The 25,576-nt window shown below is 36.8% G+C and overlaps 1 protein-coding gene across 3 annotated transcripts; it reads left to right on the top strand.

The window, feature by feature from the left end:
- Positions 1 to 4,094: 4,094 nt before the first annotated feature.
- Positions 4,095 to 11,371, top strand: LOC142504597 (protein TIME FOR COFFEE-like). 3 transcript variants are annotated; one of them, XM_075617463.1, is made up of 13 exons: positions 4,095 to 4,518; positions 4,643 to 5,164; positions 5,268 to 5,374; positions 5,542 to 5,809; positions 5,896 to 6,307; positions 6,425 to 6,485; positions 6,559 to 6,654; positions 6,757 to 7,036; positions 7,139 to 7,211; positions 7,328 to 7,394; positions 7,468 to 7,836; positions 8,142 to 10,527; positions 10,609 to 11,371. In XM_075617463.1, the coding sequence occupies exons 1-13, from the start codon at positions 4,422 to 4,424 to the stop codon at positions 10,647 to 10,649; spliced, it is 4,779 nt and encodes a 1,592-aa protein (XP_075473578.1). In that variant the 5' UTR covers positions 4,095 to 4,421; the 3' UTR covers positions 10,650 to 11,371. The 3 variants fall into 3 exon arrangements, with proteins under 3 accessions (XP_075473578.1, XP_075473576.1, XP_075473577.1); XM_075617461.1 differs by having other exon boundaries at positions 5,268 to 5,452; XM_075617462.1 differs by having other exon boundaries at positions 4,095 to 4,552; positions 5,268 to 5,452.
- Positions 11,372 to 25,576: the final 14,205 nt, after the last annotated feature.

The raw sequence follows: 25,576 nt of genomic DNA, 5'->3' as shown, positions 1-25,576 counted from the left end.
AGAAACACAACGTTCGCGGATCAGGATCTTGGCCAGTCCATTTATGCGGTTCAGAACTAACTTTAATTAACACAAATTGGGAAGAAATACTAATCTAGAATCAATAGATTTTACTTTGGTTGATCGTGGCTAGGCCCAAATATTTGGTCTAAACCTAATACTTATTTTAGAGCATAAATGGGAAGGTACTATTGATATCCTCATATATATAGCCGAACCAACTCGGGTTCGGCCCAAATCATTTATTATTGAGCCCATCTAATAAAATAAAATAGGCTTATTATTGGTACATTTAAAGTCAAAGTCCAAGTCCAAAATCTTACATAGAGTCTAAACTGTTATCTACTTGGAAAATAGGTCCCATAAGATCGGAGAGCCCGAGCAACCGAGCTCATAGTATTAGCATCCGAGCTCGAGTAACAATGACGATAAATGCACAGTCTTGTTAATATAAAATACCGAGTTGAAACTCCTGTAAAGGAAAAAATCCAGTGATATCATGATACAGTTCAAATTTATTATATGATAAATATAAGGTCAGATAAGAGCGAATATCAACATTAATATAATATTTCAAGGATTTGTTTTACTAAGAGTCATTCTCCTATAAGATATCTAGTTCTTCTCACTTCCATAAATATCATATATCTTTTATGGTTTTCAGATTCCCTCGTTACTTTCACTATCACTATTTTTGTTCTCACCCTGAAGTTTTGTCCTAATATTGACTTAAGCATTGCGGGGTCTACGACGAAAACACTTCTGACACCCTCTAACTTCTGTTCACATGTGCAGATCCATATCACACTTCTACTCTGCCCCAACTTACACAAAACTTTCAGCTCAACTCATAATAAATCAATAACGAGTATTTGGCTCACCAGATCGAACTCAAGGTACAAATTTTTTTGTTTACATCATATTTATATATATTAAATATATAAAATTATGATCTTCTCGGATATTTTGATATTTCGAAACTTTATTCTCGAACTTTAGTGTTTGAACAACAGCTTGAATAGTTCGCAAATATATTCAAACATCTTGATTCAAACACGAACTTCATTTCGAGTCGAACTCGAGCCCAAAAATTTAAAATTTTTGAATTTTAAGTTGAGTTTGAACTCGAATATGCTTAATTTGAGCGTTAAATTTTCGTTACTATTCGATTCGATTTAGTTCGTTATTCTATACAAGACTAATTCAATGTAGGAGATTTATTGATTTTTAATGACTTTTGTAGATTTTAAAAGTCTAGATGTATTCAATTAAGACTTTTGCATACTCTATAGAAGTCTAGCGTTATTCAAAATAGACTTTCACAGAGTTTTAAAAAGTCAAGTGATATTCAACATTGACCTTTAAAAACTCTATAAAAGTCTAGAGGTATTCAAATTTTCAATAGACTTTTAAAAACTTCATGGAATTCATTAATATACAAACATTAAAGCGTAAGGTACAACTATAAATTGTCAAAAATTGTATTAGGTTCAATCCAAAGATTTATATTGATTTTTAAAAATTCTAGCCCATACACAAGCTATTTATTTCTTTCTCCGTCGCTTCACATCACCTCTCTTCTTATCTTCTCTCCTCTTATATATCTCTATCACTCTCTCAAATTTTCGAAAAGTGTCTCTATATATATTTTCATCTTTCTTTTCAAATTTTTCATTTTTCAGCTGATTGTTCATTTAATAATTTTTTATTTTAATATTATAAAAAAATTTGAATTCTAGAATTGATTTTATGATTTTTAACTTATAATTTATACAAATTAATGTAATATTCAATAATAATTAAAAAATGATCCAAAAAATGCCGCAACAATCATGATTTTTTAAATTTTTTTAGCATTTTCAATTAATATGTAAACTATGATATTTTTATACAAAATTGTATCTACACAATGATAAATAATATTATTTTCACATGTATACTATCAATTCAAAAACAAGGTTATAGATTAATCAATTGATATATTTTAAAAATTTACAAACATGCATACAAACCCACATATATACACATATAAAGATTAAATGATTTAACTTTTAAATAAGTAAATTTATTTATTAATATAAATATTGAAAAATTATTTCAATAATATGTTATAATTAAGTACAAAATTAATAAAATTCTATAAAAAAAATTCACAAAAAATTTTAAAAATCTCGCTAAAAAAATCTACATGAATCAACATAAATCTTTTTATAAATATGTGATATTCCGTAAAAGTCAATAAAAATCTATAAAATTCATAAAATTTATCATTTGAAAAAATTATTAAAAGTTATCAAAACTCTGAATTGAATACACCCCACGACTAAGTGAAATGAGTGAGATTAGGACTCATTTAAAGTATATACACAAGCAACAAATTTTCATTTCAAAGTCCAAAATTAGCTATGTTTTTGAAAAGGTTGTAACAAATAACAAAAGGGAATAATTTCACTGCGTCTTAAAATGAAAACTATATGCATTCAAATCTAAAAAAAAAAAAAAAAAATCGTAAAAAGTAAACAAATATGGTATTGCTTTGTATATTTTTCGAATCGACGATAAATTTGATATATTATAATAATTAAAAATAAATATCTACTAAAAAGGCAACAGGACAATTTGTTCAGCTAAGTTGCAGAATAGGGTTAGGTCCAATCTATGCCAAAAATGGACAAATTTGAATAAAATATTCAACTAAAAAAGATTAATTAAACATGAAAGTGATATTTTTGATCACCCAAATATCTTTTATATTATTATTTGCCATTCAAAACAATAATCAGTAAATAAAAAATTATCCCTTTTTTTAATGAAACACACATTTGGAGATAGCTTTGAAAACGAAGCTGCGATTTTTTTGACCAAATACAAGCGGTGGAACAAATAAGACACGTAACTCGGTGTGGGGGTCCTCCAGTTACACCTCACCACCGCAACGTGACAATTAGGCAAAAAATATTATTAACAATGATATATTATTTTATTTTCTCGAAACCAGCAATTATTACTATATCTTTGTCCTTTCTTAAATATTTCATTGCCGTACATGAATCAGTTATTTTACTATTTAAATTAAATTAAATAATGGTATCGATCTACGAAACTTCACTGCAATACCAAAAAATACAAATACATTATTGTTATATTCACGTTGAAATAATAAAATCTTGTGGGTCCTACCGATTTCTCGGAAGTTCCGTGATTGTGACCGTGACTCCAATTTTATTCTTTCGCCTAAACATCTACCGTCCGATCGGATTGCGATCCGACGGACCGTCATGCTCCGTTACGCCAGCTCGGACTTCAAAATTCTCGTCCGCCACGTCAAGCGCGATCTGACGGCTGCTATGTTGCCTATCTGCTGCCACGGTAATCCCAACCGTTGAATGTGGGACCCACTCTTGGAAAAGTAAACTACTAGCTCCTACTAAATACACCTCGGCCCTACCACTAATCAATAAGACCGTAATTATTGCACTCCCCCAATTGTTTTATTCTATTTTTATATTTAAAAAATATATTTAAATAATATTTTTTTTCTAATTGGTGGGATATATAAATATAAATATAATACAAGAATTTGGCAGCCAAATTCTTGGTGGGTGAACTCGTTCAAATGGTAATATTTCACCTCTTAAATTTACATATAATAATAAATGTTATTTATATAAAAAATATAAATTTTGATTTAGCAAAGTAAATTATTAAATATTTGATTATTACTGTTCTACTTGTGTGTATTTATTTAGTGAGTAATTGGAAAAGATACATTCACATTAAATAAATAACCCAAATAAACACTCGAAAACTATAATTTTTACATTATTGAGAAATTTTGTGGGCCCCACGTTATGTTTTTAATGTAGTTACCTTTTTTAAATTTAGAAAATATGGAATCTTATGGGGGAAGCAGGAAACCGACACGTTCCGGTAATTAAATGGGTGGTGTTGTTTTTTTATTAAATTATTAATAAGAACTGGACGGCTGAGGATGCAGCCATGCTGGCAGATGGGATTGGATCGGAGGGTGAAGATTGACTCGGGTGACGAAGTAAGTGCATCTGAGGTTTCCATAAGGCTGTATAGATGTGAAATATAGCCCCAAAAGAAAAGAAGAGATAGATTGCAAGAAAGAAAGGGCTCATTTCTTGACAGAGTTGAGGGAACCAGTGGGTGTGGGAAAAAAGAAAAAGAGAGGAAAAGGGTGGATTTTGGGGTTTTGGGGGTGGAGGAAGCCCATTTAGGAAAGAGATTTTGGAAAAAGATTGTTGTTTTTTTTTAATATCGCCGGAGCTTGTTTTCAATCAAGAATTTGCTGCGAGTTCTTTTGTTCTTGACCGAAGATGAGGTTTTAGATTGGGATTTAGTCATCTGGGTCGAGCTCAAAATTTTTTATTTTGTGGAGTGGAGAAGGGGGTGTAATGGATAGGAATAGAGAAACCAGAAGGGCTAGTATTGTGGGCTCTAATGGTTTCAAGAGAAGAAGACATAGAACAAACAGTCTCAGAGGATCGCCAGGTCTGCACGGATTCAGCTTTAAACAGATCTGATTGTAAATTTTCTTTAGAAAAAATTTATTTATTTTTGTTGTTTTCTTGGGTTGTTTCTTATTTCAGTTCTTTTTTTTTTCTTGGTTCTGCAGATGAAGATTTGGGAGTTGAATTGCAGGAATCTATAAGATTAAGGGACAGAGTGAGGAATGATCGAGATCAAGAGAGGGAGAGGGAGAGGGAGAGGGAGAGGGAGAGAGAAAGGGAAAGAGGAAGAGATTTGAGAGAAAGGGATAGTAGGAGTAAACGGAGAAGAGCCGAGAGATTGATGAGCAATAGAGATGATGTTGGAGGAGATGAAACTTCAGAAGAGAGTGTTAACGACGACGAGGATGAGGACGATGAAGGAAACTCCGGCGGCGGCGGGGTTAGGTTGTTGCCGCCAACTGTTGGGCCGGTTTCCAACCACCACCAAAGCCACAGCAGTGGTCTTAGCCAACATCAACACGATAGTAGTGCTACGAATATCATCACCGCTAATCAACATCTTCAGACAAAGAAAACATTCCCCCCCCCCAGTACGTCTTCTTCTTCCAAGGTTTTCAAGGCTTGTCCTGTCTGGAAACCTGGTGATGAAATGATCGGTGTCTCTGTTCCAAGAAAAGCTCGTTCTGGTAAAAGTCCAAAGCATTAAAATCCCTTTTCTTTGATTTTTTATTATTAATTTTTGTTAACATGTTTCTTTTATGGGTTTTATCTTGATTTGTGTTTCTTCAGCATGCGCAAAGAGGTCCCATGATCGGATTTCGGGGAGTAGCAATTATATTAGCGCCGGTGGGATTTTCGGAGGAGAGCAAATTCTTCTGCAAGCATCAAGTTCTCCGGTGAGACAAGGCCTTGCTCCATCTCCGGCTACTCCAGTGTCGCCCTCTTCTTCCAATGCTTCCGTTAGAAAAAAGCTTGTTAGTGTTCAAGAATCTTCATTATTCTGGAAAATATTTTCAGACTTGTAGATTTTCTCAGTTCTTCTGATGCCTTTTTTTTAATTTAGAAACTTAACAGCGGACCAAAGCTAAAACCTTCTAAGGTGTCATCGAAGACTAGTTCTTCGAATCCGGAGGAGCTGGAAATTGAAATTGCTGAGGTTTTATATGGGTTGAAGACTCAATCTCAAAGCCCTTCTTTGAAGAAAGAGGATTGGAGAGAAGTCAATAGATCCAGCAGCGACACGAAATCTCATGTTTCGTCGCCGATCTCGAATTCTGCGTCGGCTAATAATATGAATTTAGCCTGTAATACGAGCCCTCTATCAGCTGTTGGTATGTTAAAAGTACACTTGAGTAGATTCCACTTGAAGTTCGCGGTTTATATTTTTGGTTTTTCACTACTATTATTTTTATTGTAGCTCCGAAGAGAAAGAGGCCAAGGCAAGTATTGGAAAATTCCAGCTATGGCGCTCGGAGTAGCCCCGTTTTTACGAAACCGGAGATGGACCAAGCTCCAAAGAATGAAATTTCATCGCCTAAATTGGAAAAAATCTCTGGATCCACTGGAGAGAATGGGTTTGAAATGGGTGGTGATTTGGTCAATTCTCAAGGTCAGCAGGTGCAACATCTTCTAGAGTTGAAAGCTCCTGAATCTATTAAAATTGATTCGGACTTCAAATCTACTGCTGAGGAATCGAAGAGCAACGCAGATCTAGTTCAGCAAGAAGAGACGGTCTTAATAAAGGGGAAAGAGATGAGAACTGATTATAGTGGTCGCCAGGATTCGAGCTTGACAACGACAGCTTCAGCCGCTGTTACAATTATTAAAGCGTGAGAATTTCAAGATTTGATGTTGGTGGTGCAATATTTTGTTTTTGGTGACTATTTTCTTGAAATAGGCCTAATGTTGGTATTTTTGTGTTGTGTTTTTTCTCTGAAAAATTTCAGTTCTTTAATTCCTGCCGAGGCTGAAAATCAGAGGGAAGAGAAGTTTGTCATAGATCTGATGGTGAGTATAAAGAAGCGATTTTTGGTTGGACAAATGAATTCTTCTTGATCTGAAAATTTTGAACCCATTTCAGGCTCCGCCACCTCTGGTCAGATCTTCACCTGATAAACAAAGCAAGGTTGATTTGGCAGGCTCAGATCAGAAGCCGGATCCATCCATCGTTGATGCGGTATTGTACTAGATATCGAGCTTCAGATTCTTGAAAAGTGGATTTTTTTTTCTGTGTGGATCTGCATTTATTTTGATTTTTTTTAAACTCTTATTCGTGTAGGAGTTGAAGTCTATGATGTTGAAAGATGAAGAAGAAGATAAAGGAAAAAGTGGAAAAGTTAAGTTGACAAATGTGACAGGTGAAAAAATCAAAGGTGAAAAAATAGCAGAAGAAGATGAAATGCTGAAGCCATTTGAGAAAAAGGGTAAGAATCTTGATCTACAGCTTGATTTGGAAAAGTCTGAGAGAGATGGTGGAAATACATTACAGCACCAGGTTTTGAAGCAGCCACAAATGCCACTAAAAGTGGCCAAAGAGGAGCCAGCCACTGGGAAACCTGGTAAGTCGATTTTTTTTAATCCATTTTTTGACCCGGGAATCTTTCTGTGTATTTTCAAGGATTTTCCGGTTTCGATTTGAACGATTTTGGTCTCGTTCTCAGGTCAATTGGCGAGCTCATTGCCTTTGCCTATGTCCATGGCTACCTGGCCTGGTGGGCTTCCACCACCCATGGGGTACGGTTGTTTCTTGTGTTTCTGAGGCTCATTTAAAGAATTTGAAGTAGTAAATTTGTTTTAAAACTCCAGCTTTTCGGGAAATAACTTGGTAAGATTCGGTATTTTCGTGGCAGATATATGGCACCATTGCAAGGAGTTGTCTCAATGGATGGAAGCACTGTAACGCCACCACCTATCCATGTATGGTTTTACTAACTTTTTTCCTCTTCTTTGATTGGAATATCTTTCGTGATTGCCAATGTGAATTTTGCAGCCGCCCTTCTCTCAACCTCGGCCTAAACGGTGTGCTACGCATTGCTACATTGCTAGGAATATAAACTATTTCCAACAGTTCATGAAGATGAATCCCTTCTGGCAAGCAGCTGCAGGTTCGGCATCATTGTTTGGGGCGAAACCTGGAAATATGAATGCTGTGACAGTCACCGAGTTGCTTGGAAATAGTACAGGTAGAGGTGCGAATAGTAACATTCATGAGAAAGGGCAGAATCTGACTAGCAATTCCATTGCTGGTGGTAAGGAAAAAATTTCTCAGTCTGCTAATTCCTCAGATTCTGCTCACAGAAAGCAACAAGTTATGCTCCAGCAAGCTTTGCCCCCTGTTGCGGCAACTAGTAATTTAGTGGTATGTTTTTTTTGGAAGTTGATATTTACAGTATATTTTTTTTATTATTTGCACTCTATTTGTGAATAAATTTGACCTTTATTTTACACATGAGGTGGAGTGGAGTGTGGATAAATACAAAATGGATTATAAATATCAAACTCCTTTTTTTTTTTTAATTTTGCGTTTATATAAGTTTTGATGTGATTTTATTTTCTTTTTAATTTTGCGTTTATATAAGTTTTGATGTGATTTTATTTTCTTTTTAATTTTGCGTTTATGTAAGTTTTGATGTGATTTTATTATCTGGGACTTTGTTTTCATAGGGGCCAGCTTTTATCTTCCCTTTGAATCAACAACATGCAGCCGCCGCGGCAGCCGCCTCGCAGAGGCCAGCCGCCGCAAAATCTCATACAGCTGCAAGCCAGGCTTCATCCAATGCCTCTCGTTCTGCCTCTGCAAGTGCGCCTGCTACAGCTGGAGCTGCATCAACTCCAATGAGCTTCAACTACCCAAACATGGCTACCAATGAAACACAGTACTTGGCGATCTTACAAAATAATGCTTACCCTTTTCCTATTCCTGCCGTTGGTGCTCCACCAAACTACAGGGGGACCCCGGCACAGGCGATGCCTATCTTCAATGGTCCTTTCTATTCGTCACAGATGATTCATCCCTCTCAACTTCAGCACCAACAACCGACCGACTCTCAGTCACCGCAAATGCTGCAAGCCCACCAAAATGCAAGTGCATCTAGTAGCTCCTCTTCGTCCCAGAGGCATTTGCCGGCCCAGCAGATTCGTTCCCCAAGTGGCGGCGCTAGTGGTGTGGCTGGAAGCACAAATTTTCCAGCTCAGAAACCTCAGTCATCGCATCATACACAACAGCATATATCTTCGACTCGGCCACGGCTTGCTGATAATGAAATAGGCGGTGAAGAGAGTCCAACAACTACTGATAACCGAGGATCTTGGGCCTCTGTGAACATATATGGCCAAAATTTCGCCATGCCAATTCACCCACAAAATTTTGCCTTGATGACTCCACCACCTGTTTTGGCTAGTGCTGCTGCTTCCAACGTTGTGCCCATTGGAGCTGTTAGTAATAGTGAAAAGAAGCCGCCACAACAAACACAACATCAGAAATCGAAAGGTGGAGTGGACTCTTTACCTCCCCATAGCTTTGCGATGTCTTTCGGTACCATCAATGGTTCGAATGTCAGCCCGGGCATTGATATCGCTACCATGACGCAAAATCATGCCGTATTTCAGAACTTCCCAGAAGCTACTCGACAGAACATCCAAATGGTGGCTGCTGTTGCTGCTGCTCAGGCTGCACAAAAGAAGAATTTTAGAATCTCAGAGGATATTAAATCAGGGGGTGGAGATTCCGTCTCCACTGATGCTGAAAGAAAAAGTTCATCAGGGAAGGTTGGCATTGCGCAGTCTATTGCATTTACAAGATCAGACTTGGCCGATACACCTGTTTCTTCTATTCCTGCAAATAGTGGAATCGATGGCTCGGCTCGATCCCTGAATGTTTTGACTGGCTCGGCTCGAAGCTCCCGACCTGGGACAGCCAATAGCGCAGGAGTTGGCAATGTCCAGAATGCTCACATTCAAGCTCAGTTTCAGCAGCAAAAGATGCTGCAAATTAAGCAGCAGCAACTGGCAGCAACTCGAAAGGCACCGGCAACTATCAATGGAAATGTGTACCCCGATCACTTGAATTCATCTTCTTCCATATCTGCCAAGTTTCCAAACCCTCTCTCCGGTTACCCACAAAACATTGTTCATAGCAATAATAGCAGCCCAGCTCAATCTCCCCAGTGGAAAAATCATACAAGAACAGCCACCTCTCAAGCGCCATCTCCTCCGGCCTCATCAACCGTATCGACGCTGAAAAGCCATTCTCAGCAGCATCCACGGGCTCAACCACCAATGCACACACAAATATCCTTTGGAGGAAATCAAAAGACGCAGACAAGTGCGCAAGGGCAAGCACCGTTGAATAACCAGCAGGGTCCATCAGCCCCTATGATGGTCAGTTCTCCTACAACCTCTTCCATCTCGAAAGGATCGGGTGGAAGTCCAAGAACAACTACGACTGCTCCTAGTAGCAACAAAATGAATCAAGCTTCTTCGTTGTCAGCGCAGCCGATCAAAAACCCTGCTTCTATACCAAGTCAGAAATCTCCATCGATCCTAGGAAACCCTCAAATAGCTTCCTCTCCTTGTAGTGGAGCAAGGCCGCATATCCAACAGCAGCCTCATCAGCAGCAGCTTCCAAAGACTATGCAGCAGGCACAGCTGTTCTTCTCAAATCCATTTTCTCAAGTCCAAACAACGAATCCAATCAGTACAAGCTCCACCACTTCTGTCCCAAGTGGGTACTATATGCAGAGAAGACGGCCAGACCAGCAGAGTCAGCCAACGCAGCAGCTACAAAATGCGCCACTAACCTCGACTGGGGCGCAGTCCTTGACCTCTTCTGTCACGACATCTAGTGCGGCCACCAATGATCCTGCTAAAGCAATTGCTGCCGCCACATGTAATGTTAAAGGTGGTGGTGGATTGACTTCCCAAGCCGTTATCCATGCTGCTCAATTAGCCGCACAGTCCGCCGGAACCCTCTTACCTGTTGGATTCTCTTATGCTCATCCTGTTCCGGCAGCCATTCAGACAAAACCTTCGGAGCACAAACAATCTGCTGGTTAGCATTTATTCTGCCCATTTCGTTATATTTGCACTTTCTATTGTGAACCTCCTTTATAAAGGTCGATTTCTTGACCAGGAAATGACAACTTGCAACAATGGCAGCCTGAGAATAAATGATAACATCTTAGCAAGAAGTATCCTCCATTATATGAACTCCATGATGGTGCATGCCAAAGTTGATTTCGGACGGACGATTACATTGAATCGAAAATGGCACTGCCGGAAGTTGCCTTGAGATACCAACACTGTGGCTGTAGCTTGTACACTGCTGTCTATAGACCGATTTCCAACTAAGTTCATCTTGTGCCTTGATGCCTAAAAAGTCCTGACCTTCGAAGATATAGAATTTCGACCCATGTTTTTGTGTGTTTGACTAGAGGAACTTAGAAAGACAATTGAACAGGCAGAGCTTGAAAAAGACACCCCCTTCTGTTTTTTTTGGGCAAGTAGTGGAGGTGGTCTTGATCATATTCTTGAAACACCATTCTCCTCTCCATAAAAAAAAAAAAGAAAGAAAAAAGAGCACCTCTTGGACATTTTGTAAATGCTTCTGGAACGTGTCAGTGTAGCCCAGCCTCCTTTTTTCTCATCCTGTGCATTTGAGCTATGACCTACTCTTTGGTTTTTAGTAATGATGATGCTGCCGCAGCTTTATTTTCTTTCTTTTTCATTTGTTTGGATTCTAGACATGGCCCCAAATGTCCAAATCCTCGGGCGTTTATGCTGTTCTTTGATTGTTGTATTCTTTGCTAATTTCACATGTGAAAATATGCCTGATGTAAAAGTGGAAGACACTTGGAAAGAAAGTTAAATGGACATTCTTGTTATGTTGTCTGTTTTCTGGATTCTACAATTTTCTTGAATAATTTCATTTCAAGGAGACTAAATATGACCCTTGTCCTCTTGGTGTTAAGAGTTTATGAAAATTTTTAGACTAAGAATATAAATTTGATACCCAATCTCCATTACGTAGGATGTTGAAAGAAAAGCAAACTAACAGAACTTTTGAAAATCCATGCATATATTCAAGCATAGTGTGATTCTGACATACGTTATGTGAAGTCAAGCTTATGTTTTATGCTAGAGTGGTAAAATGAATGCTCCAATATATAGTTTTAATAATCAATTTAATGACACTGAAATCAATGGATTGATTTAACCGAATTTTTTGGTGGAGCATTTACTTAGAACCTTTGGGAATATTTGTGTGTACAATTGGGGTGGACCATATCGATGGGTATAACAATGTCGCGTATCGAAAAGGAAACTCGAGAATGATTTTTTTTTTTTGTATAGCTCATCATGTTTTCATATAATAAATTAAATTTTTTACCTATATGACCGGGATGTCATTGGATTGTATACACCGAGTTTTACATACTGCTCCTCAGAGCCTAACCACAAACTCGCACAACCCTGTATCATTTCCTACGTCAAGGTGTATAGTAAATAAGTTTAATTTTGAAAATAATACATGAAAGAGACAGTAAACCTCGGTTCTTTTTTTCAAACATACAACATATTATTACATAGTAACTTTTTGCAGAGAAAGAAAAACTTGTTTAACTACTTATAGTTGTTGGAATTGCAAACACATAAACTGAAAATAATAAAAAGTTTATTTTTGAAAGAAAAATGAAGATGTTAAATAGTGTATTCATCTTCCTTATGTCTTGATATATATATATTGAAGTGCTGATGGATTTGAAATTTGAACATCAAACTTGTGAATTGCTTTGCTAGTCGTGGCCGACAATATCTTTTAGTTAGTGTACCACTAGTTGGTGGTATGTCATGTTGTGTGGTTGAGGCTTCTTTACTTTTGCCAGGAAATATTTTTCTTTTGTATGATTCTTGCGGAAAACGTGACTTGTGTGGACCTTCACCACGTGGAATTGTCTCCGCATTATGTTTTCGATCAGATCCGGGTTGAAAACCTTTCTCGAATTTAGTTCTTTTTGGTTTGGACAGCTTGGGCAGATTCTTTATGACCATTCCCACATGAGTTATATTACAAAATTTTTGACTAGTTCTTTTACTCCCCGACGATTTGCTATTCCATATAAGATTTCTTTTCTTTACAAAAACTTTTTCTGCAAAGCTTGTGGTTTTTCCTGTCATGATATTTGACATAAAATATCCATTTACAGAATTTTGATAAAACTTAAATGGAAAATTTGAATTTGTCCATCTCATGTGAGGCATACCCATAATCCTCATGCTAGTATAGTGGATATGTCGTCTTGAGTGAGTGATGAAACAAGAGTTGTTTCACTATCCGAATGATCCTTGATGAACTTCTGAACGTTAATGTTTGACCTTCTGAACTTGAAGAAGCGAAAGGCTTCATGTGAGCCTTTCTCGATTAGTTCTGGTGCTGTTCTAAAAAATTAAAGCACCAAAATATCTCATCTGACAAATAATCTTTATTTTCTCATGTTTCATAAAACAGCTTCTTGGATCCATTTTGATAGTGATGAGATTTCTGTGAAGCTGAATGGTGTACCATAAACTGAGGCAAGAGCCCTAAATTCATACCATGCTTTTATCTCCTTAATATTGGAATTTGGTTTCATCCATATCCTAGAATACTTTCCTGCTACATCAAATCGGATTGTGACTGGGTTGATACATATTCTTGTTTCAATTTCTCCAAGTTCTATTAATATACCTAAAAAAGATAAACCATAAGCTCGTTAGTACTAACCTTAGATTATTCCATGTCAGTTTAAGACTAAGGTTTATCTCTTCCTCTTCCATCTCCGAGGTGAATGGTTGACTTGAAGGCTCGAGATAAGGATCCGTCGAGTCAATTTTTTCTTCGTCTGACTCAAATAAAGATGATCTTGACGTAGAACTTGTGCTAGGGGCACTTAAATCCCCTATTCCTGGTATAGAGCTGTGTACTCGAAAAATCTCCCATTTCGGAAATCAAGGGCTTCTCAATAGCCTGGAGGATTGGCTATTGCAATACAGGCCATACCTTAATATAAGCCTATGAACAACCTGTTATTCGATCAGAGATATTGCTCTTATCAAATTGTTATAGCATACCCTTAACTTTCGCATTTAGGGCAAGCTTATTGAACTTGATTTGAAGCATTTCGATTCGAGGTGTTCCCTCGAATACCTCTGTATTTCATGATAACATCGAATACTTTCTTGCTACATCAACTCGGATTGTGACTGGGTTGATACATATTCTTGTTTCAATTTCTCCAAGTTCTATTAATATACCTAAAATAGATAAACCATAAGCTCGTTAGTACTAACCTTAGATTATTCCATGTCAGTTTAAGACTAAGGTTTATCTCTTCCTCTTCCATCTCCGAGGTGAATGGTTGACTTGAAGGCTCGAGATAAGGATCCGTCGAGTCAATTTTTTCTTCGTCCGACTCAAATAAAGATGATCTTAACGTAGAACTTGTGCTAGGGGCACTTAAATCCCCTATTCCTGGTATAGAGCTGTGTACTCGAAAAATCTCCCATTTCGGAAATCAAGGGCTTCTCAATAGCCTGGAGGATTGGCTATTGCAATACAGGCCATACCTTAATATAAGCCTATGAACAACCTGTTATTCGATCAGAGATATTGCTCTTATCAAATTGTTATAGCATACCCTTAACTTTTGCATTTAGGGCAAGCTTATTGAACTTGATTTGAAGCATTTCGATTCGAGGTGTTCCCTCAAATGCCTCTGTATTTCATGATAACATCGAATACTTTCTTGCTACATCAACTCGGATTGTGACTGGGTTGATACATATTCTTGTTTCAATTTCTCCAAGTTCTATTAATATACCTAAAATAGATAAACCATAAGCTCGTTAGTACTAACCTTAGATTTTTCCATGTCAGTTTAAGACTAAGGTTTATCTCTTCCTCTTCCATCTCCGAGGTGAATTGAGAAGGGCCTAAAACTCATTTCTTGAAAATTTGCGGAAAATTAAAAATTTTCTTTTTAAAAGAACTTAAATGGCCTCATTCATAAAATCACTGGGGAATCAAGTTCAATGTTTAAAATAATAGCAGCGGAAGAAAATAAAGTTTTGCCAACAATAACAATTTAAAAATTTTCCAACGACTGATAAAAATTGTTTGCGGAATAAAATAACAACTGCTGCACTGAGGTCCTCGGGTGCCACTACTGCCGACCCAAGCTGGCTCACTGGTCCCCGCCCTCGGCCCTGGCCTCATCAGTACCTACAACAATCAAGTCTAGTGAGCCTAAAGACTCAGCATGCAAAAATCGCAGGTAACGAGTAAAAATCTGAATTTAAAATATGCATGAGTTAACATATCCTGTCCTGAGGCATACTGAAAATAATCTGTACTAAGCAATTATAATACGTGCATAACTGAACTGGAAATCACTGTAAAAATATTTGCTCCTTGGAGCCTGTACTGAAATATCTAAAAATTTTCTGTTGAGATTATGTTTTACGCCTGTGGCCACTGCACTAAGCTGAACTGATCGGTAACTGGCTACCGGGGAGGCTGAAACTGAACTGAGCTGGCCGGTCACTGGCGACCGGGTGGTACCATACTGAACTGATCGGTCACTGGCGACCGTATAAAATAACACTCCCACATAGTGAATGAACCACAAGCCATATCGCATAAATCTCAAAAATAATCATTTTCTATTTAATGCACGTAAAATAATTAACTGGCGTAATGAAAATGTCCCGTAATTTTACCAACTGGATTGGATTGGATCGTTCCCAGGCTCGCTGCAACCTAACTGTGCCATGAAAAATATGCAATAGCTTAAACTTGACCAACTATGCAATTTACGTTCAAAAGATGCGACTATGACGCCTAATGACTTCACATTTAATCATGACTCCGAGCCAACCTGAACCGACACTGAACCGACGTATAGTCATGATTAAAATACGCTGAAAAATCATAAAATAATGCTCCTAAAATGATATGGTCGAAATCTAGGTGGAATGGAGGCCAAAACACGAAACGCTCTTTCGAGAGTCAACTTGGCACATTGCACCGTAAATTCTCGTACGACCTCAAAAATGATCCAAATGACAAACGGTCAAAAACATGACCTTCCTAACTCAATGAGGCACTGTCCAGTCTAAGGCCATGGGCTAAAAGCCAACCAAGAACTCGAACGAGCCTCTGAACCGACACAGCAACTTGCTGTAATTTCCAGCAGCTGCGCAACTACAAGACTTGCGTTGGTTTCGAGACTATCGGCCATTAGGGGAGTGAACCACCGACCAGAGACTCTTACCAACATCCCAAGGAATGATTTGAACCATGGCTAAGGGCCCTAGGCCAGCCACAATCCGCATCACACCATAACTCAACCGAAGGGTCCAACCGAGAGCAACGTGCATGCGTGTGTAGTGTTTATGCTATGATCGATGTCTCGTGTCGTTCCAATGGCCATTTGATTGACCATGGCACGATCTAGACATCTAGGAGCATGATATGAACCGTGGCTAAGGGCCATAGGCCAACCAAGATCCACACCAAGCAAACACAAACCGAAACCAAAAGCTGTCCAACCGAAGTAGCCGAAGGGGTATAGGGGCTGTTGTGATGTTTTTATTAAAAACCGATGAACCATGGACCAAGCCACCAAAAGGGCAACTTAGTCACGTCTTAGACTTGCTAGGGAAGTGATCCAACCATGGCTATAGGCCCTTGGGGCAGCCAAGATCAGATCCTTCCTCCATGACAAGAAACTGAATTTTTCGAACAACATTTCTGCACCTATGGGGAGGTTGCTGTCATTCTGAATTTCCAGCAAGCATGGGGCTGGTTTGAATGGACCAACATGGTCCTAATGCATCCTACTACATGTATACAAGCCGCCTTGGGAGCCTGGAGTCGATCCAATACCTGAAACTCACAAACCAAAAGAAACCGTGAAGCTTGCCAAGGAATTCGAAAATTCTGCATGTGTGGTTTCAAAATGTTTTGACATGGATCTCGATTTTTACTTGAATAAACATGATCATGTACTGAAAAATAAATGATAATATGACTTGATTGAGGTTTGAAAGAAATCTAGACATGCCTGGTTTCGTTTCGAAAGAAAACGAACGAAACAACGACGACGCGGCACGGAGGAGGTGGAGCGCTTCTCTTTTCTACCTTACCTTGCTCTCGATTTTTCTCTCTTCTTTTTGGCTAGGTACCTCACAATTTTTCTACTGAAAATGAGTGTGAATTCACTCTGAATTTTCGAAAAGGAGAGGGGGGGAAAAATGGTTATGAGGGGTGAGGAGAAGGGTGCACAATATAAGGAAGAATCAAGACCAAGTCCACTCCCCTTTGAATTTTAAATTTTGAATTGATATCAAATGAGTTGGTGGATGCTTCTAGGAGGTAGTGGCCGAAATTTTGCTTATTTTCTAGTCTAGGATATGTCCATTAATTAATTAAATTGTGCTCCCAAAAATCCTAGAATTATCCTACTAATTACATGCAAAGAATTGGTCAAAGTTGATGAGTTGGAAAATGAATCTTCTAGCACTAAGGGTGGCCGAAAAATGCATGATAAAATAAAGGGAAATGTTGATTATCTAGTCAACTAATAATCCTTGAAAGCCTTACTAATCCTTTAAATAATTTTAGTGAGCTAACCCCTTAATTAAATAACTTAAATGAGTTCATTTCTTAATCACCTCAAATAATTAAATTAAATCCTCAAACCTCCCTTTCTAACTTAAATGAACTTGGTTGCTAGCTAAATTAACTTCTGGAAATATTTCTCGAATCTTAAATTCTATCTCAAAACTCCAACTCCGGTCCGGCCTCACTGAAATAACTGAAATGCTAAAAATCAAACTACTGAACTGAAATAATAAAATAATTAACTTCAAACAAATGCATTTAAAATAATCATGCAATGAAGTCAATTAAATTTAAAAATCTAGAATTATGCATGGCTTATACGTCTACTGATATACGGGTTCTACATGAATGGTTGACTTGAAGGCTCGAGATAAGGATCCGTCGAGTCAATTTTTTCTTCGTCCAACTCAAATAAAGATGATCTTGACTTAGAACTTGTGCTAGGGGCACTTAAATCCCCTATTCCTGGTATAGAGCTGTGTACTCGAAAAATCTCCCATTTCGGAAATCAAGGGCTTCTCAATAGCCTGGAGGATTGGCTATTGCAATACAGGCCATACCTTAATATAAGCCTATGAACAACCTGTTATTCGATCAGAGATATTGCTCTTATCAAATTGTTATAGCATACCCTTAACTTTCGCATTTAGGGCAAGCTTATTGAACTTGATTTGAAGCATTTCGATTCGAGGTGTTCCCTCGAATGCCTCTGTATTTCATGATAACATCGAATACTTTCTTGCTACATCAACTCGGATTGTGACTGGGTTGATACATATTCTTGTTTCAATTTCTCCAAGTTCTATTAATATACCTAAAATAGATAAACCATAAGCTCGTTAGTACTAACCTTAGATTTTTTCATGTCAGTTTAAGACTAAGGTTTATCTCTTCCCTCTTCCATCTCCGAGGTGAATGGTTGACTTGAAGGCTCGAGATAAGGATCCGTCGAGTCAATTTTTTCTTCGTCCGACTCAACTATAGATGATCTCGACTTAGAACTTGTGCTACGGGCACTTAAATCCCCTATTCCTGGTATAGAGCTGTGTACTCGAAAAATCTCCCATTTCGGAAATCAAGGGCTTCTCAATAGCCTGGAGGATTGGCTATTGCAATACAGGCCATACCTTAATATAAGCCTATGAACAACCTGTTATTCGATCAGAGATATTGCTCTTATCAAATTGTTATAGCCTACCCTTAACATTTGCATTTAGGACAAGCTTATTGAACTTGATTTGAAGCATTTCGATTCGAGGTGTTCCCTCAAATGCCTCTGTATTTCATGATAACATCGATATTAGCGCTGTCCATCTCTTGTTAAGAAATCTGCAAGAATATTATAATGAGATTTAATAATAATAATATCAAAATATAATTTTGACACAAAACTCGTCATCTCAATAATATAGCCTTCTCAGGTTTAGATTCAATTATATTTTTCCAGAAATCATTTATATGAGTATTATAACCTTTAAGGTAAATTTCATTGCAAGTAAAAAAAACAGTCATATTTCAAAAGTCTTTTTAAATGCATAAAGTTATTTTCGTTGATATGTCATCTTACAGTTTTTGCCTATGAGAATAGTCCACTGTAATATGAGTTCGTTAGATGTAAGTTCATCTTTAAAATTTGTAACAACAACTAACAAATGAACAACTATTTTTAATAAAAATTTGGACTACATTAAAAATTAAAAAAATTACAAATTGGCGTAGAGAGTCGTTATCCAACGTCTATCATTACAATCGTCGGGCCCAACGGCTATATGGGAAGTCGTGTTAGAGTAGATGCCATGTAAGCCAACTGTTGACTATGGAACTTATTGACTCGATTGTAATAAACAATCTTTATTTTAATATAATGCATTATTTCATGTTTTGTTATTTCTTTATATGTATACACTTGTGATCAACATAGATAAAAACTTTGATTATAATTTAATACAAATGAATCGTAATTCGATGTTGAAACTCATTTGTAAACACTGTATAATCTAAATTCGTTCCTAGTCGAATCAGCCGCCTAAAACATGGATAAAAGATCGCTTGAGCTCTAGACTAACATCTGTGAGGTTGTGTACCGAGTTACTTAGTAAAGGCATAGAGATGCCTAAACACGCAGATGAGTAGTCATATGATGATTATACCGAACTATCCTCCCTAGGACTTTCAAAGTGGTTATCATTAATCGAGAATATAAGTCCATGGTTGTGATTGTACACCATTAGTCCTTACGACCCGGGACAACATTGAGACTCTATATGCTAGGGCTGTGCTTTGACTTGTTTACCGACTCCAGGAAGGTCATCAGGTGGCAACATTGGGTACAGTTGCGACACATGTTGGAGCCAGTACATTGTAGTCGAGAATTCACTGCTCACCTACGGGTGTGAATATCCTGTGAGATCTGATGAAATAATAGTGCATGAAATCTCTGGCCAGAGTATGAGATGTACATTAGGGAAGGAGTTCTCCAATTGTACATGCGATGCCACTATTAATTCTGAAAGACGTGTCACACAGTTATCGAATTCTTATGCAACCCTCGATGAACAAATGGTTGCAGATTCAATCGGAATATATGAGATGAATGGATCATACTGTATGTTAATCATAACCGATTGGTTCTTGCAGGCACTATCAGTGATACTTAGGAAATCATGAGACGATGCTACTAGACGCTCTTACCATGATTCGATGGGTTTAATCAGAGATATGATTTCTGACATTCTCATGATCAATTGCTGATACATATTGAAACGTCTGCTTATTCGTTTTCTTAAAAAGTACTAGAAATTTTTTTTTTAAAATTAACACCCAACTACTATTTGAAAATGCAAAAAGAAATAGTCAAGACAATAAATCGTAAAGCGTTTTACCAAGCCTAAAAGGCAATAAATATTTGAAAAGTGTAGCCCATACTACCTCTCAAAAATATCTCAAAAGCATAAAGTAAAATGTCGTAAAAATCTTTAACTTAAAGTCATAAACTTTAATGCGGAAATAGAAGCGCTAGTCCTCGGGTTATGTGCACCGACAGTCCGGCAAGTCACTCGTCAAGACCTCCAATATCATATTTATTTATCTCGCCTGCATCAACACACCTAGTGAGTCTAAAGACTCAACACGTCCTATCTTTGATAGCAAGTAATACGTAATACAGTTAACATATAACGGTGGAAAATACTTGTACTTAAAATATCATTTTCATGAGGATGCATAAACTTAAACTTAAATATTTTCGTAAACATTTTCATGATGCATAAAAACATTTTCAAAAGACATAATCATATCACTTAAACATATTCATATTCATGTCCATATCCGTATTCATATTCATGTTCGTGTTCATGTTCGTGTTTGTTGAATTCAGATCGTGATTGTGACTCGTATTCTTGATCGTATTGGGCGATGGATCCATCTAAAAAAAACCACAGTACTGGGCGGCGGGGGACACCAGCAACACTCTCACCGGTCAACTGGACCCTGGCCAACGTATTAACATATTCGTATTCGTATTCGTATCTGTATCCAAGGAAACACGATCGTCGGGCTCCCACTGGGACCATAACCCTCACGATATTTCCAACATATTCAGTAGTCACAATCCCTTCACATCTTTCAACATGTCGTATTTTCATCACTTATAAAAATATGCATATAATATCATTTTTATTTTGAAACCAAGCATGCAACATATCTTTTAAATGACCAATTTAACCCTTAATAATCCATGAACATTGAAAAATCATATTTCAACATATAAAAATTCATAAACATGTTACGTAATCATATTAACATATAAAACAGCAAATAGGGCACTGCCATGACGTTTACTAGTTTTCCGGTGTAAAAAGATCGTTTTACCCCTGGACGTGACATTTTACGTTTTTGACGTTTTCTTAATTTTCTTGACTCTAACATGTCCCAAATAATTATTTAAGCCTAAATTAAAATTCCCATAATTTTATTTAGCTTAAAAACTATGCTTTTTGATTAATTCGAAATTTGATGTTTTGAAGACAATTTAAATTCCGAAAAATCCAAAACTTTAATATAAAATTCCTAAATTCTAAATTTAGTCTTTTTACATTACTTTAGCCCTTATGAACTATGACTCGACCCCCGTGAACCATTTTTCAATTTTATAAGCTTAGGACACCCTAATATGACCCAATATCTTTGACCCCGAGCCATCTCTTGATTTTATCGAGTCACCCCCGAGCCATAATGAACCAGACCCTGACAACATCCTTAGGTACCCTAGTGAAACTTAGGAACCCACGTAAACCAACCCAAACAGGAAAACGAAGCCCCCAACCCCAGCTGTGTGTGTGGTCGAGAACTCCTTTAGGTATAGGACTCTTCATACTATCCTAGGACCGTGCCACCCGACCTAGCCCCTGAACCAGCCTCTGGTGCACTTACCTAGGACCCTAAGGATGCACCTGACCTCGCCCAGGCCCCCTGGACCGAGCCCATAAGTCTGCACAAGACCCTAACCCTGCACGCTAATCCCTTGATTCTCGGGTGGGAGTCCTTGCTGTCAAGGACTCCTCCCAGCCCCTTAGCTCGAGTCCTAGCTTGGCTAGGACTCTTCCCTAGCCTCCTCACGACCTTGGCTAGTCCCTGGAACCAGTCAGCGCCCAGCCTAGTCGTGAAGATCAGAAACCGAACCATATCCTCCTTGACATCCGATGGTGCATCAGCTTGTGTTGTGGCTCGTGTGTAGTGTTTTAGGTGCTGTTTTTGGTGTCTAAATTCCTCTACAACGACGTCTAAGCATGTCCTGATCATGGCAGCCCCTTTAACACATATAAAACATGATTTTGGAAATTTAAAACACCAATTTAGAACTCATGCACATGAAGTTACGAAATTTTAACATGCTGCTATGTTTTTCTAAAAAATTTCATGCACAAACAAATACTATGGTGTGATGATGTTTGAAGGAAAGAATAGGCGTGCCTTTGCGTGTTTAACGCACGAAAAACCGTTGACGATGACGAAGAACGGAGCAATACCTTTGGCTTGAATCACCCTTGGCAAATTCTCGAAAATTCCTTCAATGTTTAAGCATGTGTGTGCCGTGTGGGGTGGGGCAATTTTTCAGAATTGTGGCCGTGTGTTTGTGTAGGAATTGTAGGGTTTTGGGGTGCTAATCATATATTATATACTAATTAACACTAACAAGGCTTTTAGGCCTATTAAGCCATCAATTAGGCCCATTAGTTTAATTAGGATTTAAATAGAGTATTAAAATAGTTTTTGGTAAAATAGTTTGTAGATTAAATAGCCGGGTTGTTAAAAAGTTCGCATTTTTGATGAAAAACCAACACCGATAAAATTTTCGTCCCGGGGTATTAAATCATCTCAAAACCCCATATTTTCAAAAATGTGAAAAACCCACAATCATATTTTAAATAATTGAAAATAATTATTTAATAAAAACATTTTCTATTTTTCAGCCATCGGTCTCCGTTCGTCGATCGCAACTCGAATAATTTTTTAAAAATACATTTTAATGCAACCATGTAGAAAAGTATATTTAAACATGTCAATATGCACAACGTAATTAATTAATGCAATTAAATCATTTAATTAAAATACAGGAGCATTTAATAATTCAAATGCACGTGGTTCAATTAGGGTAACCATTCTTGCAATTCTATAATATTTACTTTAGGTATTCAATTCAATCGTCTTTCCAATTTTCTACCATATAAATATTTCTTTTGTATATTAAAACTCATTTCTTATATTTTGCGATGACTTCTTCTTCAAGCCTTGGTGTTCGTAAAATTATTGCTAATTTTAACACGATTCTCGAGTTTGAAGATAATTTGAACTTTAAGAACTATATTGGTGACGATTTTGATGGACAAGACGAAGAAGAACATTTGGCCGACGATGACAGGAGCATTGGAGATGCAATTTGTTCGACTGGGACAGCCCCCACGGTTGAGAGTGGGGTATCTAGTCCTGCAGAACGAAGAAAAATTTAAGATCACTTCGAAATCCAACAAAAACAAGGTACTGATATTTTATTGCAGTTTTTAAAATATGCAAAACTTCTTATTCATATAAAACGGGTGGTTACGGTGGTGGCATCAGAACGTTCAAAAAACACTTGATTAAAAACATAATTTTGACGAACAAACGTTGCAACTACGTGGTAAACAACCAACTCAACAACAACTAAACTTTATAACTTGATCAAATTTTGTATTTACTTCTGAAAATTTTCATAGAGATGTTACTAGATTTATGGTTAGATGTGAACAACATTTTCTTATTTTTGAGCATGTTGGTTTTGTCGAATTTATCACCACTATTCAACCATGTTTTTTTTAATATTTCCATACAACACTTAGGAAATATTGTCATGAAACTTATAAGGAATATTAAAAAATCATTAGGTATATCTTTTGAATCATATGGTGTTAATTTGATAATCGATATTTGGACTGATGTTAAAAATGAATCTTATCTTATTATTATATGTCGTTGGATTGATGATACTTAGTGTTAGGAAAAAAAAAGCTTAAAATGTTTAGATAAAACACACATTGGTTATAGAATTGCTAGATATATCGTAAATATTTATAGATATTATCATATTGAGAATAAAATTATGTACATCACATTAGATAATGAATCAAATAATAATGACATAATAAGACAATTAAAGACCATTCTCATATCAATATTAAATGATGAATTATTTCATGTTAAATGTGCATGTCATATAATTAGTTTATGCGTTAAAAGATAATTTCAATGATAATAGTTGTAATACGATAGAAAAATTCAAATGTTGTTTTAAATTGATGTGTCAACAATGTTGAAAGTAGTGGTGCTAGCTACATAAAATTTTTCTGCTATCGTTGAAACTCGTTGAAATTATCTTTATCATTTCCTTATACAATATTATCGTATAAAAATATGCTCAATCCGTTGTATAATTCTATTGCTGCATCTTGTTTTCAACTTGAAAAACTGATTGAGATTTTATTACTAAATGTACTGCTTTATTAGAAATATTTAAAAACACAGTTGAAAGATTTTATGGCATTCATTACCCTACCACTCTCCCTTTTCATTTATCTTATTATCAATATATTTTATAATTTATTAAATATAGAGATAAATAGAATTTTTAAAATTTATTTCAAGCATAGAAAATAAATTTAAAAAATTTTGGGAGGTAACCTCACATGTGCATTGTCTAGCAACTTTATTAGACCCAATTCAAACTGAGGACATTAGAAATATTTTTTGAATATTATGGTAATTTTTGGACAAGTGTGTTGACGATCAAAGATGTTTGTGATGCAATCTCTTCAGAAAATATTTCAATTGTATTATAGTGAACATGGATCGGAGAAGGAGCCATTCGGTTGAGAAATAATTGGAAAAGCTTTTCACAAACTTTAGGACGCCATAAATATAAAGAAAGCTCATCAACAACTTTTTTTGAATCAGATATTTCAAATGAAAGATACCTTAGACTATTTTATAATAGTTTAAAGAAAATTGAAGACAATATGTAATATTATTATCAATTGCAATAGACGTATTCTTTGTTATTGTTTGCAATTTTTAATATAGCATGTTGGAATTGTTGGGCATAATGAATTGAATTAAGCAATGAAAATAAAGAAACTCCAACAAAAGCAACACAAGAAACGAATAGTGCTTCAAAAATATCCCTGGTAGTAAGCCCCAGGGCCCCAAGCGTTTGGAATTTCCAGGCAGCAAGAGCAGTGACAGGTGCGTTTCAAGTCATGTTTCATAGCACGTGGGCTCGAAACCGGTCTGAACCAAACCGAAAACGGTCCAATGATACTGAATTGAAATTCCGGTTAAAATTGGTTATGAGGTTTTACCTTAGAACCGGAATCGAAACCAAACACATTTTTCAATAAGTTTTTTCATATTCTTGGACCTCTGGAATCGGAATCGATCGAAACAGGACCGAAACCGGAGAACCCTTAAGCATGCCTAGTGAAACCAAAGAAGTTTGTTGTTTACGGGACGTAGACTCGTTTATGAACAGTCGTCTATGGTTACGTGGACATGTTAACGAGCTAGTGTATGAGCAAATCAGATCTTAATACTTTGGTCTACGACTATCTAGACCCGTTTACGAGCTAGTCGAATCTTCCTACTTCGATCCACGTAATCTGAAAAATTACATTTGTTTACTACATCCGGTATATATATAGTGGATTTTTGTCACATTAATTGCATGTCAAGAAATGATTAATATTTAAATAAATAGAAAAATAGAGGGAGCATAATGTTTGTCAAAACCAGACAAGAAGACTGTTTACAAAGAAAAAATTTGTACAAAGAAAAAATTTGTCAAAACCAGACAAGAAGACTGTTTACAAAGAAAAAAGTTCTATATTTCTGTAAGAGATAAATGCAT

The sequence above is a fragment of the Primulina tabacum genome, chromosome 9 (assembly GCF_025594145.1).
Source record: "Primulina tabacum isolate GXHZ01 chromosome 9, ASM2559414v2, whole genome shotgun sequence".
In the NCBI taxonomy this organism is placed as follows: domain Eukaryota; kingdom Viridiplantae; phylum Streptophyta; class Magnoliopsida; order Lamiales; family Gesneriaceae; genus Primulina; species Primulina tabacum.
This window is presented reverse-complemented; position numbering and strand designations above follow the sequence as displayed.

Excerpts from the sequence above, each read along its gene's own strand:
- LOC142504597 (XM_075617461.1), top strand. The coding sequence starts at position 4,422 with ATGGATAGGAATAGAGAAACCAGAAGGGCTAGTATTGTGGGCTCTAAT. Across the intron at positions 7,212-7,327 it reads GGGCTTCCACCACCCATGGG|ATATATGGCACCATTGCAAG; the intron begins GTACGGTTGTTT and ends TTTTCGTGGCAG. Across the intron at positions 7,837-8,141 it reads CGGCAACTAGTAATTTAGTG|GGGCCAGCTTTTATCTTCCC; the intron begins GTATGTTTTTTT and ends TTGTTTTCATAG.